Here is a 20,080-nt window from a genome sequence, read left to right on the forward strand (position 1 = left end):
AGTCTTTTGACACATGATCCTTTTAAGTGTTAATATGATTATTTTTAAATGTGTTTTGCCTTACATTTTCATAGATACTGTGATTTCTTTTGTGCACAAAGCATAATACAAACTAAACTTTGGCACAAATGCCATAATACATAACTAGGTAACTACTTTCACTCTCTGTCTTTAATTTTTTTGCTATATACTGTAGGTATTTTTTTAAGAAGAAGGAATGAAGATAATTTCCTCAGAGGTTCATAATCATTTTTGCTGTTTTAAGAAGCTACTACTATATTATAAAATTAAGTACTCAAAACACAAACTGCTATTATGCTATCAAGAATATTGTGCAAACCTATTACTGATCAATAAGTAACTTCTGATGTAATGCTGTTGAAATACTTTTTTAGATTGATTTAAGACTCAATGTTATGACATTACTTCTACCATTAGAAAATACTAACAATCTAAAATTAAACCTATTACAAGTCTATTCAATAATGTTTTCCAAAATGTTTTCATTTTAGTTTGCACCTTTTTTGCTCATTTATTAGAATAACCCATTGACTATAATGTATAGTTTTAAAACAAATTATATAACAGTGTGAAAGTGTTTAATGTATATTTAATTGTTTAACCCCATCAAATACATGTATTTTTTTGCTTTCTTTTTTTAAAATAATATTAAAAAAACAAGTTGTGCTGATAGCTTCTTTTGTGCATCCTTTACTTAGCATCTACTATTTTTCCTTATAAAATGCAGCTTGGGTTTTGGAGTGTCTGGGGGATTCATGTGTTCTCTTTGCCTTCCTCTGATCTTCAGTTTTTGCCAGAGTTGTCAGGCTCCCTCAGCAAACTCAGGAGTTTTTCCATCTTGGCAATTTCCACCTCTGGGCCCTTCGGCGCTTCCTGTCCTTTCTTCTCCTGAAACGACCGGCACGGGAGGTTACAACCGGAAAATTAAAACTTGTGGCAACCTTCACTTAAGGTGTTTCAAGACACTTTAAATGAATAAATTCATATTTATAAATTACATATACATTAGAAGATCATAGTTTATTATATAATCCTTTTAAGAAATATTCTGTAGAATCATCTGAATGTTTCCAGTGTCGTTTCTTAAATGTGACCCTCTTATATTGTGTTTGTCATTATTTTTTATTGCCATGCTGTTTGGTTTCATATGGAAAAATATACAGCTACTCATAGCAAACAGATATGGTGGTTAACCATGTACTGTGCTGAACCCACTAGAGTTGCACTGTGCATTTAAGTTTGTCCAATAAAGACCCATTTTTCACATTCCATGCTTAGAAAAAACTATATAAAAGGGACTTTTATCTGGTATAATTAGCCTGCATAGTGAAAACTAACTGAAAAAGATCATTATCAACATGGACTGGTGAAAGCAAAAAAAACAACAACAAATACCACTGGACATTATTTAATAGTTGTGACATCACTGCAGTAATCCACCATGTATCTTCAACAGCAGCATAATTTCACAGCAAAAACAAATTAAAAGTCAGATTATGCTCACATCATGAAAATTGACAATGGAATAAGATTGTATTAACACATTGATTACTGTGTTTCTGTATGTCCATGGGGAGTAAGTGTATTGATTAAGATCATTTACTGTATGCTCACACCTTAACTCATAAAAGTAGATTATTTTCATTTTACCAAAACAAATAATCTAATACCAGAGATGTTAGAAAAATGATCTTGTTTTCAGATAAGAATAGAGAAAAAGTACACATTTAGAATCTTCCTTTATAATTATACACAGTCATTGCAGTATATGGTGATGACTCTGGCTTTCAGCACTTTGATAAGAAAGAACACTTAAATGAAATTACACTCTTCACCTGTCCAGATTCTGAAGACCCACTCTATTTCTGAGGACTACACCAATAAAATACTGTATATTGAATTACTGGTCAGCTGGTTTGCTTTGTGACTAGTTGATGTACAGGTGTTCATAAAAAAGCACACTGTTTTTAGTCAATGTTATTTACTTTGACTGTAGCACATGTAAATGTGAACAAATTAAATTACTTCATACAGTAAGAAGCATGTTATGGCTATGCCTCAAGAAACGAAGAGTGGACAAAAGTATCTGTCCCTGGTCTATTTTGAAAGAATTTGAGCAGTCTAGTCAAGCAAGGACTATGCACCAAGGCAGCCAAGCGACAGGGTTGCAGGATAGAGTACGAGAAACAAAAAAAACAATATGGAACAAAATCTTCCATATTATTTAGAAAGCATATGTGTAATAAGAAATTGTGTGATTTCTTTTTTACCCAGGTGTACTCCAACTTTCTAAACAATATTTAAAAACGGGATTTTTACAATTTGGAAATCTGAAAATATGACTGGAAAGAAGGGGCAGCAAAAATATTAAATTACGTGCACAATCAGGCCAGGGATTTTAAATAACGGAAGCACACCATAATGGAGAAAGAAAGGGCATATGTGATTGATTAGGTTAGAATTTAATATATTGTAAAATTTGCTGCAGAGAAAAAAAATGATATTTCATGTTTAATTTTTGTGATGTCCTGATTGTATTTATGGTTTAGATAATAAACATAATATAATGATAAAGGCTAGAGTTTGTAATTTATATGTTACAGTATGTAAGACATAAAAGGGTGACTTTTTATGGCAAGGAGTTTATCAGATCCTTGCTGGGATAACTCTTTGAGTGAGGAGCGGGTGTTAGGTTAATGCAGGTAAGTTTTTTTGTAATACACCTCAGATGGAAAAATTGACATTTTAATAGAAATTCCTTTTTTTTTGCTTGGTTCTTCCTTGTGCTCTGAGACATTGGGCTACTTGGAGCCCACTCTACCCAAGTTAGAAGTATCAAAGCCAAACATGAAAAAACAAAAGCTGCTCTTCAACCTTAGAAATCCAAGTTCAAGAAATATGTATCATCAAAGAGTGTAACAGAAGCAGTTAAATATTAGAGGTATAGTCTTTAACCTCTATAAAAATGAAAGGTATGATTTCTCAAAATAAAAAACTGCATTTAAATTGATTTTCTTCAACAAAAATAAAAAAACAAAACAAAACAAGGCTGTCTGCAGGGTACAGTTCTAGAAGCTTCGGCAGCAATGTCTTATTCCCAGGAATTCACTGTACTTGAAATTTTATTCTGAAATACAACTGTACTTCAAGATCAAGGTAACATTCCTTAGCAGCTATTGTGCTCCTGAATCTGATAATACTGAAGCAGGATGACAGCTGCTGACTTTTATAACTAATATATATATAGAATATTAATATTAGAATATTAAAGGAGCAACTTTCAATATACAGGGAGGCACTAAAAACACAACTGATGAATACAGGAACCAACAGCATTTGTTGCAACTGTAATACCTCTCTGTATGTTTATATCATTATAGTACCTATATACTGTACTGTATATACAGTAGCTTTATATACTGCATATATCATATTGACAATTATGGTCAATAAAACTACTAATGTTAGTAGAAACCTAATAAAAACTTTGTTCCCTTTCTGGAAAATATACTGTATAATAAGATTCCCTAAGATTTTAAGAAGGCAAAATAAGTGATGGTGTGAAAATTATTTCTTAGAATTAGAATAGTTTAACCCTTAAATATAATAAAACATGTATGAAAAACAGAATGATAATATCAGTCCGGGCTTCAATAGTACATTTTAAGGACATTTTACATTGACATTCAAGGTCAGACAGTAACAACTACAGTTATAATCCTCAGTTTTCAAAAATGAAAAAGAAAGCTCTAGGATGTATTGAGGAGTGTATAGCCATTATTCAATCTGCTAGTTGTGGTTTGATGTTAAACCAAACTTATTTGAAGTTATTAAAAATAAAAAGTAATTATGTGGATTTTTATTAATATGGAGTGGGATATAGCTGCAAAAAACGTTTAAATAATCTGAAGGCACTTTAAAATAATTGTCCAATATTTCAGATTTGATATACAATAATCATTTGTGACATCCTACTGTATGTGTAACCTCCTGCAAAGCTGGGAAAAAAGTAAGCAACTCAAGAGTTAAAAATAGTCTCATGTGGAATTGCCTCCAAGCTCTAGTTGTATCCTCACTGTGTTGAAAATACTCTACAATAAAACCTTGCCTTATCTGGCCCATCCATCAGGATGAGCTGGATTTGATTTTTCAGAAATTTAATTTTCATAGAATACACTTCAAATTAGATATCATGTATGATCAGGGGCACTGTATTTTTCCTTGGAGCAAGCCAGACAAAGTCTGAAAAATAAACAAGATGCTCTCTCTGAAAGTGAATTATACTTTATTTCACATTGTGATATGTATATACTGTATTGTTACAAATAGAGGTTAATAACCATAAATATATGGTTAGTATAAAGTTACCTCCTGTTTTCTATTGCTCATACAGTACATCAAAAACTGAACTACACCTATTAGCAATATTAAATGTCCAAACTGGGGCCTTCCCAAATATACTTCTTGAGTTTGCCACCAGAAGGAAAGACACTTAGCAATACTGTATCAGCTCTGTCATTTTTAAACCATGTCTGAGCTTGCAGGGCACTCAGGTGTCACTTCATATCAAGCACATACAGTTTTGTTTTGTGGGCAACATATTCAGCATTTTTTCCAACCATGAAGAACAGTTTAACTTTGCCCAAGGATTATTTACACTGCAGATGAAGTAATAATAACCTAGACGTACAGTAAGGATAATTTAAATGATTCATGCATCAGTTTTTGTATGCCCATTGGACTTTTCAATAAAAAAGAGTGCACATACTGCATTACAGTCTGTTCAGTTACAGTCTACAATAAGAGTGAATTTCTCAATTAAAAGCTACACAGGGGATTAGAAATATTGTCTTAATTGTCTTCTTAATATTTATAAAATTCAATAAAAGTTAACGAGGAAATATTTGTAGAGCTCCTTCTAAACATTTTAAAATGGAGTTGTTTACTAACAGGCCTCTAACCTGTTGTTCAAGGTACTGTATAATGTAGCAAGCACTGGCCAGCTGCTGAGACTGACCAGTACATGTATGGATATTGGGATAATCTTGATAAAATGAGGTGAAACTGCACAAGCAATATATCTAACTTGGCAAAAAGGCACTTTTGTTCTTCATTGTCATTACTTAAACTGAAAGTCATAATGCAGATCTCAATGACAGAATATTTAATGTATTAATATTTCTAGTGGATTTTTCAGGTTCAGAATTCAATTATTTATCCATACATTTTTCTAACCACTTTATGGCGTGCACTTTAAGTAATCTGGCAAGCAGCAGGTGCAAAGTAGGATATACAGTACCCTGGATGCACATTGCAGGGTGCACACAAGATATAGAAACCAATTAACCCCCTGGAGGAAACCCACACGAACAGTGGGAGAATCTACCAGCTCTATGCAGATAGCACCCTGGGTCTGGAATTGAACCCAGAGCCCCAGCGCCGTGAGGCAGAAATGCTAAGATAAGATAAGATCACTTTATTGGCCATTTACAATTTCTTGTATTAGGAATTTGTCTTTTTGCACACCCCAACTTGCTCTCCACGAGACACACAGACAGGGAGAGAAGCCTGGGGTCAGAGCGCAGGGTCAGCCATTTATATGGTGCCCCTGGAGCAGTTGGGGTTAAGGGCCTTGCTCAGGATTCCTCTGCCGGCCGCGGGATACGAACCAGCAACCTTCCAGCCACAGGCGCAGACCCTTAGCCACAGAGCCACTGTACTGCCCTCTAAGCACTGCACCATTTTACCACCCTTCAGTTATTCAGTTACAGCTGCAGTAAATTAGTCAAATGTGTTGTGTATAGATAAACAACGCTCTCTTCTCTTGTTACAGAAATTTGTTTTTGAATAGGATGGAATTTCCCTACAGCTACATTTTTCAAACCAAGCATTAAATATAATAAGACTTTTAATTAAAAAATATAAGATGAATAATGAGCATCACATAGAAAAGTTTCCATTCAATTTCAGTTTGACCCATCAAAACGAAAAGGAGAGATCAATAATTCAACACACATTCTGACACCCGAAGAAGGCTCCACAGCAGAAATGTTGTATTTCTTTTCTTCTCTTTTCAGCATAGAATAAATTTTTACTTGTTTTTTTGTATTCTACTCACATTATAATTATAAAGCAAGATTGAAGATTAGTTTAAAACATATTCTTCCTGATAGTTGTATAAACAATACATTTACAAATATATTGGTAATGCATTATTTGAATCTTGCAGTATATTGTCTTCATAATTTCTTCATACCAGTTACACATGATTTTATAATCACATTTATTGCTTTATAGAGACATGTGCAAATGACATATAACATGCATATCACACAATGTAAAGTGAATGTCGCATGCATTGTACCAAGCACTGTAAAAGATGTTGAAACAAATGTCATGACCTGTTATGCGCACACTTTATTGTGTCATTTGTGCATGTCCCTATAAAATATTAATATGTGATTATAATTTCTAGCATTTATGAAAGGACTATGAAGCTATTATGCAGCAACAGTCACATAAAGAGTTACCAAAATACAGTCTTCGACCAACCACTAGTACTGTAGGTGTTACTTTCCTAAACCTGCTACACCTTGTAAGATTGAGTGCTTGGGTGAAGCTCCACAAGCAGTTTTCATTTCTCCAAACAATTTCATCACCTTTGATCTATAGTTCCTACTGTAGGCAGCCAAGGTATCCATGGTACTAAGAAATATTAAAGCACAGTCTCACAATATAAATGCACAATATATTTTGTAATAGACTACAAAATATAGAAAAAGATTTAAAAGACAATGAATAATCAAAATGTGTCTTTAGTTTGATACTTTGCAATTTACTAAAAGAAAAATATATGTTTACATTACCGCTCAAATGTAGGAAACGTAGCTAGTGTACCTAAGGTATATTGACGCTATTCAACATTTTCAATATTTGACAGAGTCATATCAGTCATATAAAATGTATTTGTTAAACACTGAAGTAGCAACTCTATGACAAAATACTTAGAAATATGAACAATCTGTTTAATTTAAATAATAGGATTACAATGAAATTATAGGACTGCAAATAAAAGTAAATATAAAATCAAACAAGTAAAATCTGTTGTTTTTCAACTTTGTTCCCACAGTTCATCAATAATTCATGGATTTAATAATGGATTTTAATGTTTGAAAGCGCTATTAAAAACAGCTATTTCTTATGGCACTTTCTGGTATTTTGTTTACTTCAGAGTAATTGTGAAACTGAAGCCTGCCTAACCTCTGTTAATACTAAGGAAAGAACAGATTTCAGCCTCCTACCTTGGGTTTTTTCCGCAGGTTGGGTGAAAGCTTGAGACTGGTGACGTACCCCCGGTCATCCCCCACAATGATGATGGGATGGACCGGGTTAAACTCAATATGTGTCAGCTTGGTCTTCTTCTTGGCCACAACAGGTTGCTCACAGATGGCCTCATATTTATTAATGCTCAGGTCGAACACATGCACCTGGAACAAAAAACACAGCCTGTTCACCACAATTCTCCTGTGGTAAAAACAAGAAGGTAAAATAACATACTGAAAGCGACAAAAAAAAGGCACACAACAGGCAAATCGACACAAGGGGCTCAGAACACGCACACTGTCTAACCCATTTTACAATATTTTCATAGACTCAGTTAAAATAATTTGCTGTTAAACAGATATGCTGGCTATCTTGCAATGTACTTTCCCACTGGTTAAATTTGCTCTAAGCAGATAAAGAAGCATACCAGTCTACAATATTTTGTGAATTTAAATTCCTTTCCTCTATGGGTCTATTGAGTGGCTAGTGCATTGTAGGCCTTTTAATTTATCAGTATGTGTTTAAGTCTGCATCAGAAATATTAAAATTCTTAGTGGACTAGAAGATAAGAAAGGTTTGCAAACAAGAGGTGGTCATTAAGACCATCAAGCTGATCTGGATTTTTATTTCCAACAGATAGATTTCATGATCTCTTCCTCTGCTTCCTGAAAGAAGCAACCATATATTTTTTTTTATTTTTGTCTCTATCAACAAAGTTCGGCTGGATAGTTTGCTCTTTTTTGTCTCCTGTTTTCATTTTCCCATTCTCTTGTTTGAAATGCACATCAGATTAGTTTCCATTTATTTCTAATGGCTCATTTTTCCCTGTTGGTTCTGAAAAAATCCATAAGTTTGATTTTTGTTAATGCCTTTGTAGACTGTGAATATTTAAACAACATTCAATTCTTTAGTTTGATGTGATACTCTTGTATTCTGAAGTCCTACATTTTCAATTTATTGAAAATGTCTTCTTTTGTTGACTTGCCTTAAATTTCAACTAATGTTCACCACTAGTAAATAGCGGACATGTGCTATATTTACTTCCTACTATGCTCTTGCATCTGTTACCGAACTTTCCCACCTCTGGTGGAAACCTAAGGAGCTTTATGCCATTGCAAGTGTTATATCAGCTACAGTATATGAAGTCCAATGACTATTTCCCACCCTCTTGTCTCATTTCCCTTTCAAATGTCAAAATCTCCCATGAACAAAACAAGCTCAAGCTTTCTAATAACAGAATTTATCACTGAGAAAGAAAATTAAAATCTTAGTCATCTTCGTTGGTGTCATTTATTGGTTCATATACTGTACTTAGAATACAGCACACTCCATGTCTCAGGAATTAAATTTTGATGTCAGTATCCTGTTTGAAAGCAAATTCCTTGCCTCCATGCTCATGACGATTCCTGTACCTCTCCTGTGTACAGCATGTACAGAGCCCACTAAGCATATTATTGTTGTTCCTCTAGATGTTACCACAACTTTCTTTCAGTCTTATTACACACACTCCTAGGATGTTAGTTTTATGTATGTCTACCTCTCTCACTACTATCTTTCTTACACTGCTTATAGTACATATATTCCAAGTGGCAATCAAAGTATTTTTTGGCCATTTGAACTGCGAATACCGAGTGGGTGACTTCCAGACGTCTTTCACTTTTTACCATCATAATTGCACCTGCAATTGATTTATGTTCATAGTTTCTGTAGCTCAAAAGGATTGTACAGTGATAAGAAAATCATCAACCAACCCTCATCCATGTAGGTTTGGCTCAGGACCACATCCTGCAGTGATCTACTATAATCTAGCCAATGCTAAAAAGCCGTAAGTACTTGATAATCAAGTGAATAGCATCAACCATGGATGCTCGGGTTGTGGAGGGTTAAAACAGCCATGTGAAATTAAGGCTAGGGAACACTGTACACACTGTATCAGTGGTTAGTGCCTCTGGTAATTTCTATCACTTACACAGTCATATTCCCTTTGAAAGCCTCTATTTATCACAGCAGTATGTTCAGTAAGTTCAGTATGTTGCAGTAAGCTCATACCGTAACCATTAATTAAGTTGTTTGATTTCCTCCATTCATTTTCAACATTTTAAAAAGCAGTGATGCAACTGACTCCCAGGGTCTGGAAATTAAAATAATGGAAAACATCTGTCTCATGTAAGAGGGTCAATCAAAATTCCACAAAAGTTGCCTTTACTGTATGTTGTTTTAATCACTGCTTATTTCTCCCACAAAACGATTTGTACCACAATAACCACAACATGGTGACCAAGACTACAAAGTGGTATATATTCAAGTAGATAGAACAAAGTCAACACTTAATAACAGAAAAATGAACACTTAATGATGATAGTTGCCGAGAGCAATTTTCTGAGAATTGGGAATGAACAAACACTCTTGTACTGTACTTAGGGCTTTTGTTAAATGTCACATTAAAAGGACAGAGCACAGGAAGATCAAAGGTCATGTTGTTAAAAATGACACTCCAGCTGTTTCCAACACCAAACTAGCTGGATAGACCAAATGCCACCTCTCCATTTCTTATGATGGTGTATTTCTTTTTAAACCTTAAATATTCTGAAATAAGGCTATACAGACAAGATTTATACAATTTATGGACACAAAACTTAATCAGGTCTACAGAGATTTCACAGTAATGTACAAACTGTCCATGATCTCATGGGATACTAGTATGAAATTCACAGCCACATTGAACTAATCTACACATATCTTATGGCTTACTTCAATCTCCTTTACTTAGATTTACTGAAGCAATGCAACACTGTATGTTATGAAATTATTAAATAGGACCTAGTGAGCTCTATTTTTAAGATGACAATTCCAAAAATTAGTGTAATGCTTTTAAGCTGGTGCATTTTGAATAATTCAGCAGCTGTCAACTCTGAATAACAGAATAATTCAGGTAAGTAATGTTACTGTAACTGTAAGTAATGTGCTCATCACTGGAGAACATTAATGTGATTACATATGATATATTTTAGTATACAGTACATATTGCAGACATTGTAAATACAATTTTTTCAAATCACTTTTGATTAAAGAAATCTCTCCCCATTCTTAAAAAAACTGTACTCATTGACAGAAAAAGCACCAGCTTTACCTATTCTTTTGTTTTTACGGGGGTGCTGGATTCACAGGTTTAAAATGTACACTCCAAGGAGATAACGGTAATTAAAAATGTTTCAGGATCTGTCTTCTGTTCAGCAAGAGTTCAGCTGAGATATGTGGGAATCAATTTGAAATAATTAGATAATATGTTCATCACTCCAACATTCTAATAATTTCCAATAATTAGGTTATCCAGGAGACAAGGAAGATGAAAAGCAGGTCATAACCAGGGCAAAGCTCCAAAAGAAGAGTATACTGTAAATAAACACAGTGGAAATTTTGGATTCCAGCTGGGGGTACCAGAAACAATGCACATATACACAATTAAACCTGACTGGTTCACAAATTAACAGCAAGACAGATGGTGAATTTCATTTTTAAATTATTCTCACTGTGGGAGAAGAAGATTCCTGTACAATAGGATGCTTTGAAAGGTGTATACAGGAGGTATACTCAAAGAGACAAAAAAGCATAAATCAGCAAAAAAATATGTTATTTATATGAGTTTAAAAATTCTTACTAAAGTGCATTTAATCTTTTTTATTGCACTAAATTTTGGGAAGAAGTTTAATGATAATCTGACAGATATAGTGTTGCCAATGTAAACCAATGCATTTATGCAACTACAGTAATACTAGTTATATTTATCCATATCAAAGACAAGGATAAAGACAAGAAAATAATTTAAACCATTTTGTGGTACAGTACATAACTATGAAATACACATTCAGATTTATCTTTATTAAGGTGGTCATGACAACACTGCATCTTTGACTGGCATCAGAAACATATTCAGTGTTATTACTCATTTATTTGGCTGACACTTTTGTCCAAAGCAACTTACATTTGCACTCTTTTATACAGCTGAGTAGTTTTATCTGGAATACTTCAGTACAAGGGTACAAGGGTATGACATCAGTGTACCTGAGATGTGAGCCCACAAGCTTCCAGTTATGAGTTCAGAACCCCAGCCACTGCTCCCTAACCCAGTCGTGTTATTCTCTGACCTGAAGATGTTGTTTCAAAGCATATTAAAAATGTTCAATATTTACTTTCGGCAAATATGATCACTTCATAGTATTTCCAGTCTATTTGTGGTAGCTGATCTATGTATTATCAGAAAACGATAAACTCCCAGCTGGCGTGACAGCTATCTGAAGCCTATCACAGAAGCACACTGTGAGGACATCCTGGGATGCCGGTATGTTACCGGGAATGTGACAAGCATCCACAGAAAATTTATAGACACGAATTTAACAAGCATTTGGAAGGTGGACGTAAACTAGAGCACCTGGAGAAAACCCATGCAGACACAAGTAGAATATACAAACTCCCCACAGAAAGCACCTCAGTTTGGAATCAAAGCAAGGGCCCAAGAGCTGTGAGCAGCATTATCCTCCATGTCACAATATCACCCTAATGTATCTGTTCTTTATCTTCATGTTCTTTTCACTGATTAAACATACAGGTAGGTCAAATTCATGGTAGTTTTAAACAGTTTTTGTATTATTTATTCTTTGTCTTCCTAGATGACTCCTCAAAAACGTGAATATGGTCCTCAAAGATTCATGCAGGGTTTAGAATATTCCCTTCCATTTGCATGAACACACATGATGGCTAGCCCTGGCTCTATAGCTCTGTGATTGCTCACTACTGCGTTATCCTGCACCTACTGTATACATGATCAGTTCATGAGAATAACTGTTCTTCCTGAGTTAGCCAGGGCCTGTACAAGGTTTTCACTATGCCATCAGCCTTGAAAGAAGAAACCACTGGACGTGTTTGAGAGTCTCTTTCCAGACTGACTCTTACCAGCTTTTGTACATCAGAGAATGAAACACACCTGGCATGTTTGATGGAATTCCACATACGGTACAGCAGTTCTTTGTCTCATGTTCCTGAAGCTAAAAATGTATTTTCTATAATGTGCAGATTACATATTTTCTGTACTGCAAGTCTGAAACACATACAGTATACTATTGGTAAGTATAAGTAACATTCTTGGTACTAATTACCTAATATATCCTATGAAAATGTAGATATCAGCAATGTTTCTTTGTGACGTTTGTGTCAGGTACTGTAAGTGTATTGGGATATATAGCTGTGAATAACTATTTAATCAAAATCAATGTCAAGCAGCTATGATCGGTTATCCAACAAGAGAAAAAAATAGTTATTCTAAATCAAACCATATTCTTTTCTCCTTAATACACACATTGACTTTCATCTTCTTTATTTTTATTTTGCAATTGCTAAAATGTGAACTACTATAAGATTGTTTTTGACAGACTGGGAAGAGCTTAGAATAATGATTATCCAAGAGGAGTCAGTAGATGGTTTCTAAACAAGTTTTTATTACTTGGTTGATTATATATGCTGTCATGGATAGGAAAATAAATTTACTGTTGCTTAACACACGCTTACTGAGCTTTTAAATGAAGCCATGCAATGCTTATGCCATGAATACTGAGCTTTTAAATGAAGTAAAGCAAAGCTTATGCAATGAAGCAAAGTAAAGCTTATGCAATGAATAACAAAGATACAATATACATACTGTATATGCATACTGTACAAACATGATCCTTGGCAGGTACGGCATAAGTTTTTATTTATACTGTATGCTGATGACCCTCAAATTTATGTTTGCATGAAATTTAATGTTGATTAAGAACAGTCTTCTCCCAGCGAACTCTAAAAAGACAAACCCTACCTTTGTTTGACTGTAGAAGGTTTTGGAATTAGCTACTCAGGCTGGGAAATTCAGGTATGTTCTTTGATTTGAGCCGTGTATTTGAACCTCATGGTCCTCATGGTGGTGTTTTTTTTAATCAAATAGCATTGTATAAAGGTTTTTGCATACTTCTATATTTATATATAATTTATATAGAGAGAGAGAGCTGGTTATTGTAATGCACTGCTTGTTGGAGTATCAAAACACATTTAAAAGGTTGTATCATATTCTGACAACAACTGCTCAGATCTTAAGTAAAACTAAAATCCATGAGTATATTCCACCTGTTCTAGATTTCATGTAATGACTCCCCACAGATTTTAGAATAAAATTCAACATAAGCAACTTACATTTAAGGGCTTGAACAGTTTGGCTCCTTAGTCAGCCAGCTGTTAACTACCTACAGTACATGTTTTTTGCACTCTTTGAACTTTGGCCTTCTTTAGTTTCCAAAAAGAGTCTTTAGAACACTAGGAAACCATACTTTTTGATAACCTGCTTCAAGGATGAGGAATGATCTCCCAGTTTATATTAGTCAGCACTTTCAAATCCTTGAAATCTTCAGTGAGAGTCTTAAATCATTTTTATTATCATTTTTATTACTCTAATTGTAGGTTCTCTTTGATTTCCTGTATGATTTACTTGACTATATTGTTTTATTGTAATCCTTGAGATGATGCACAATGAAAGGTGTTACTTTTGTTGAATGCTATACAAATTGAGCTTTTTGGGTATTATTATCAACAATCGGTTTGGCACAGAAAAATGATGGATGTGCTGCTAACAAAGTTTCTGTTAAGCTCTATATCTCACAAGAATGTTCTGATGAACGCACAGTAAAATCTTTTTTTATGAAATCTTGATTTTGAAGTCTTAATTTTCTTAGAAAGTTTTTTAAAAGGTGATACATGATATTTAAATATCATGAGAATCCTTCACTCAGGCTTGCATTATTATTATGCTTTTTATTTCTTGTAATGTTTTTGTGCCACTCAAGTTTCCATACATTTAAAAAACCACACAGACTGCAACTCAACTGTATATGGTAAATAAATTGTTTTCTTTATCTCTGCAACAGTACAGAATTGTCTAACTCTTCTGCTGTTGATAATTATAGCAGAATTTGAAGATAAAACCACAGTTTCTTTAAAGCTATGTTTTATAAAATGTTTAGAACAAAAGTCTTATTGGTTTTTATGTGTGCACATGCAAGTATACTGTATATGCAGCACAAAAAAAAAAGATCCACTGGACTTTCTAGCCAACATATCAGAACTAACAAAATTCTTTCTGACAAGTTTCAGACAGCAATGAAAAAGAAGAATGGTACCTGAATAAACAAATTCTGAGAGAAAGAGCTGAGTGAAAAAAAAGCACCTGTACAAATCAAACTTTATGACAAAATGCCCAAAACATGTGACGCTAACATTGCTTAATGCAAATAGTTTGATTCAAAATGTTTCCGAAACATCCTCTAATGTGATCTGAAAGATCTGAAAGAGGTAATAAAGTATTTACAATTTAAATATGGTATCATATCTTAGTTGTATTATAGTGGAACAATTCAGTTTCTCCATAATTAAAATGTATTTAGAAAGAGTATGTACCAAATTATAGTTTTGATTGTTAGTATGCAAAATTAATGACACAGTGCATTTAAAACAGACTTTATTGGTTTATTAAAGTGCTTTTTTGATGTACAATTATATGACAGTTTGAATCTATTGCAACAAAAACAATCAGATTACATGCAGAATCAAATTTAATTGATGATTCCCTGTTTCAATTTGTATTTTATGTGTATTTCCTTGAGGTTAATTTGTTTAATCTTCTGCATTACATGCAGATTATTAAACCAAACTATGAAAACAAGTAAGACTTGTTCTGAATTTGTATCCTCTTTCAAAGAATGAGCTTGAAATCAAACACAAAACAACAACAAAAAAAACAATGAAAACACTGAAAATCTAAAATAATTAGTACATTTTTATGCAAAACAAATTCTGTAAAATAACTAAAGCACAAATCTCTTACTTTTCAATGGAAATTTACAGCTACATCGCTAGATATTAAACCAGCTTTGACGATGATGCTTACTAATTAAATACAAAATATTATTGAATGAAATGTTAAAATATTAAAATATGTTAAAATATTTTCTCATGTAAGGAATTTGCTCCTTACACAAAACCTTAGTATAAACCAAAAAGTTATTTGAAATGTACCTTATGCCTACCAACTTGCTAAATAAATAAAAAATAGTAACTGTGCAATAAGGACATTTTTGCCATTGCCTCTTTGCATCAACTCAAGACTCATAAGGAGTCTTCATCTGTCTTAAACAGCAGTGAAATTTTTACTTGTAGTGCTAAGAAAGTGTATAGAATATCAGGAGAGACTGTGAAACTTACAATAATTTAATTATGTTAAGAACATTCATGAAGACTCAATATGGAGCAAATGATCCAAATGTCCTTTTCTGAGTATTATACAGTAGAAATGCATTAAAACACAGAGAAAAGAGATCCCTGCTAATTCCCCTACCTTGCCATCTGTAGTTACAGCAGCAAACACAGTGGATGAATATGGTGACCAGGCCACATCTCCAACTGCTGAATTCAGGTCAAAAGTGAACATTGGGGTGCTGAAGAAAAACGAGACAGTGTTAAAGATGAAAGGATGGTTGTCTGACCATGTTGTTAATGCTGATAATCTAGCTTCATTTAAGAAACACCTGGATGAGACCTCTGGATCAATTAATAATAAAAAGAAGAAGAAGAAGAAGAAGAAGAAACTTTATTTTTATAGCACCTTTAAAGGTGGCTTCTAAAAGTGCTTTATTAGCTACAAATTAGCTACTGAAATAAAACAAACATGTTATACATACTAAGAGGCCTCTTCTCATTCTTATGAGACCTTAAGAACAGTTACAAATTAATGTTCTCGTGACAAAGGGATTCAGTTTCTGAGAATATACTTCCTTAGGGGCTGGCAAGAGCTGGCAATGAAGAACTCTAGAGAAAATGTGCTCAAAGGAAGAGAGAAAAAGACTGAATTATATTCAAGACAAAAGATGTGACTATACTGTAGGTATCAAAATATTTTAGCACTGTTTCGTGGGCTATTGGTCTCAAGGCTCCAACTGGCACTCAAGACTCCTAAAATACGCTATACAGGCTTCTGTACAGCTGTATATAGCTGTATAATATTATACACTCTATATATATATATTAATGTTTCTATTAATAATAAATCTCAGTAATAAATTATTGCATATATACCACTCCTTACTTTGACCAGGAGGGGATGTTCTACTAATGAATTACAGTTAGGTCTCGAAATCTGCATGTTAGGTCTCTTAATCTGCATGTTTTTGGTTTGGTTTTGTATATGCTACATGCTGGAAAGTAGTGAATAGTGTTTTGTTGACACACAGGCATCTGGGTAATATTTCACTCAGTGTTCTTCATCTCCCATTGTCTTCATTATTTTATTCTGATTATATTGTAGAAAGTCAATAAAACCCTAAAAGAAAGTTTCTGTGTAAAAAAGCAAAAATATTGTATGTATAACATCATAAATAAAACCTTGTTAAAGTAATTAAGAAACTAAAAACAAAACTGTCAACCTTAATATTAAAAAAATAGAATTATTAAATGAAACAGTCTAAAATAAATCATCAACTGATCAACTGAAAACCTAAATAAGCATAACAAATATTTGTATCGTTGTACTGTGACATACAAGAATATATTAGAAATGGTACTTAAAAGGCTCACAGAGTAAAAGGTCCAAAGACAACTGTGTAGTTTAGGCACATTTTCCACACCATTTACCACCCACCACTAATAACAGTCTTTCCTTAGCATTTTGCATAAGCATTAACAAATGTTTAGGTTAAAAATGACTTTTAGTACAACCATTTAAGAATCTTACATAAATATATATGTGCAATTGTTTTTATTTGGGAGTTCAGCCCTCTGGCTAAGAGTGGGCCTGGGATACCTTTACTTGCATTCTTATGGGGAATTAGTATTTAATTTATGCACTTAATCTACACAACATAATAATTGAGAACTATTGTACCTACGCTGGTCACACCAAACAGCCAATATGCACCAGCTACCCCACTACACAGCTTATACAGTAGAGAAGTCACAAACTGCTTCACCAATTGAAAATGTGGAAGGCCTGTATCAAACTGGGTACTTGTGGTTAAAGCAGGTCAGAATATGAACGAATTGCCAACTTGTGGGTTGAGTGCAGGTTGATTCCTATTGACTTGTGGTAAATGAATATATTTAATGGAATCTACATCCAAGAATGCAGCTCAGTCTTTCTTGTCAGTACATGACAATGAAGGGCAAGATTTGTATTACCCATCTGAACAGAAGAGAACAAGAGTAATTAATCAAAAGCCCTCTTTAGAACATTTGTATTAGACAAGCATTAAAGAAAAGGATCAAATCTGACAGCCTTTCCTACTGAGACATAAATGCCACACAAGTCACTAAATAGCAAATATTAAATTTTAAAAATGTCTTGTTGAATAAACATTTCCTGACTGACTCAACAGTACAGCAGAAAAAAAATGTTAGAGCAAGAGTGCTCTCTGTTGGTGGTTCTGGGTAGTACAGCGACTAAATAAGCTTGACTGCATCTTTTCAAGTGTGATTCAATATGGCAGATCTCTGCTAATGAATAACAGCCACAATAATTATGAACTGCCAATCCGTTAGAACCTGTTTCCAGTGTCTTTCTGGAATTGTGATTAGGGCAGCAGATATGGTCTATGGGAAGCCTCAGAAACACTACAGGTAGTAAAAGCATTTCTTTAAGGCCAGGAAGTGCAAGGGCCCTTGCATGTTTAATCTGATCCATTATCTAATGTTTATTGTTTCTATCTGTTTTACCAGAGGTCAGTATATACTTTCTCTATTGCACTTGGAATACTGAGCCTGTAATTGTTGTAAGGTGATGGTCAATCAATTTTGGAATCAGTACGATTTCATTCAACTTTATATGGGTCACTAATGACACATTGGTCATTGATCACTGAATAAGTAGATGTGTATTTCTGCAGTACACAATGCAAATTAAATTCCTCTTATTGGCAGCTGAACAACTATGACTATGATAAACCAAACAGTGTAGGAGGACATTGGCAAAAAAGGAACAAAATATTCTAAGCGGTACTGCCATAGATCTAGGCATGAATGGTAGGTACATGTACTGTATATACATGTACATAAATAAATAGAATTTACATCATACTGTACAAAGCTATACATATACTGTATACTGTACATACTGAGTTTGAATTAGGTATTTTTCAGCAACTCACTGACTTTTGGTGAACGTGCCTTTTCTGTCACTGCTCCAGTGTTGTGGAATGACCTTCCTCAGACTCTACAAGAGATGTCTTTAACTCTCTTCAAATATACATTTAAAACTTACCTTTTTACCAAGTCTATGTCTGATTGCCTACAATCTGTAAAAACTTGTATGCCTTTGTTTTTTCATTTACTTTTATTGTACTTTTGTTTGTCTTTTTCTTTATTCATGGTGTACAGTGTCCTGTTGTTGTTGTTGTTGTTGTTGTTGTTGTTATTATTATTATTATTGTTATTATTATTATTATTATTATTATTATTATTATTATTATTATTATTAACTATTTTGTGCAATAAAGCTTAATCATTAGTACAGATAAATTGAGCATCAAAAGAAACTACCATCATAAAGTTATCAACTTTTTTGTAGTACAGTAGGGTCACTTACATTTTATTGTACAGACATGACAATGGTAAATTCATTTTCCAAATTCTCATTGTTCATAAACAGGATTAATCCACAAGGACTCTATTGTGAAATTAACATGGTACTAATGTAATTAATCAGAAGCCCGCTTTAGAACATTTGTATTAGGATCACTTTATTGGCCATATACAATTTCTTGTATTAGGAATTTGTCTTTTCGCATACCTCATATTGCTCTCCATGAGACACACAGACAGGGAGAGAAGCTGGGGGTCAGAGCACGGGGTCAGCCATTTATACGGCACCCCTGGAGCAGCTGGGGTTAAGGGCCTTGCTCAGGGGCCCAACAGAGTAGGATTCCTCTGCCGGCCGTGGGATACGAACTGGCAACCTTCCAGCCACAGGCGCAGATCCTTAGCCACAACGAGCATTAAAGTGTCCACATTTGTAAACAATACAAACCGTATGTCTGTTACCTATTCCTCATTGAGCCCTGGACAAGTATTGTATATACCTTGCTCACTGGTCTGTGCTTTAGATGTCACTATAAAGTTATATTGATGATCTACATTCCTGTATTGTATGATTAAAAAAAATAGGTAAAAATTAAGAGTGAGCAAACACACGACAGATGATGTTTAATGTAGACAGGTGTAGTGTCTTGGATATAGAGATAAAAATGTAAACTATAAATACAAATTGGAAACATAAATAAAAGCACTTGGGTGTTTATGTTTACAGTACATAACATTTATATTTTCTTGGGGAAGCAATTAAAATGGTAAATAAAATGCTAGGTTATATAGTTTTCAGTGTTGTATGTGTTTTTTGCTCCTTGGGAGTTTTAATTTAACAGAATTTAAATGGATGTTCTGTTAAATTTGTGTATCAAACTATTAAGGCCTCATTTAGAATATTGTGTACAATTCTTTTCACCACATTGCATGAAAGATATTGTTCCTGCGACATTATTCCAGAGAAGAGCAACCAGAAACATTTCGGGGCTTAAGAGAATGTCAAACATTGTCAGGTTGAAGACTTTTTAGTTTATAAAAGAAAAGAGGGAGTCTGATGCATGCGTTCGCAATCCTCAAGGGCATTGACAAA

The 20,080-nt window shown here is 33.8% G+C and overlaps 1 protein-coding gene across 2 annotated transcripts in view; it reads right to left on the minus strand.

Moving 5' to 3' along the window:
- Positions 1-593: 593 nt before the first annotated feature.
- LOC148673716 (dynein intermediate chain 2, ciliary-like) overlaps positions 594-20,080 on the minus strand; it is a 48,157-nt gene continuing 28,670 nt past the window's right edge. For both annotated transcript variants that reach the window (XM_088630502.1, XM_088630503.1), the window contains 3 exons: positions 15,758-15,857; positions 7,323-7,508; positions 594-909 (listed from right to left, as the gene is read on the minus strand). In XM_088630502.1, the coding sequence (XP_088486628.1) occupies positions 805-909; positions 7,323-7,508; positions 15,758-15,857 (391 nt within the window). In that variant the 3' untranslated portion in view covers positions 594-804. The remainder of the gene's footprint in view (positions 910-7,322; positions 7,509-15,757; positions 15,858-20,080) is intronic.

This window comes from Lepisosteus platostomus, chromosome 4 (genome assembly GCF_059453375.1).
Source record: "Lepisosteus platostomus isolate fLepPlt1 chromosome 4, fLepPlt1.hap1, whole genome shotgun sequence".
Lineage (NCBI taxonomy): Eukaryota > Metazoa > Chordata > Actinopteri > Semionotiformes > Lepisosteidae > Lepisosteus > Lepisosteus platostomus.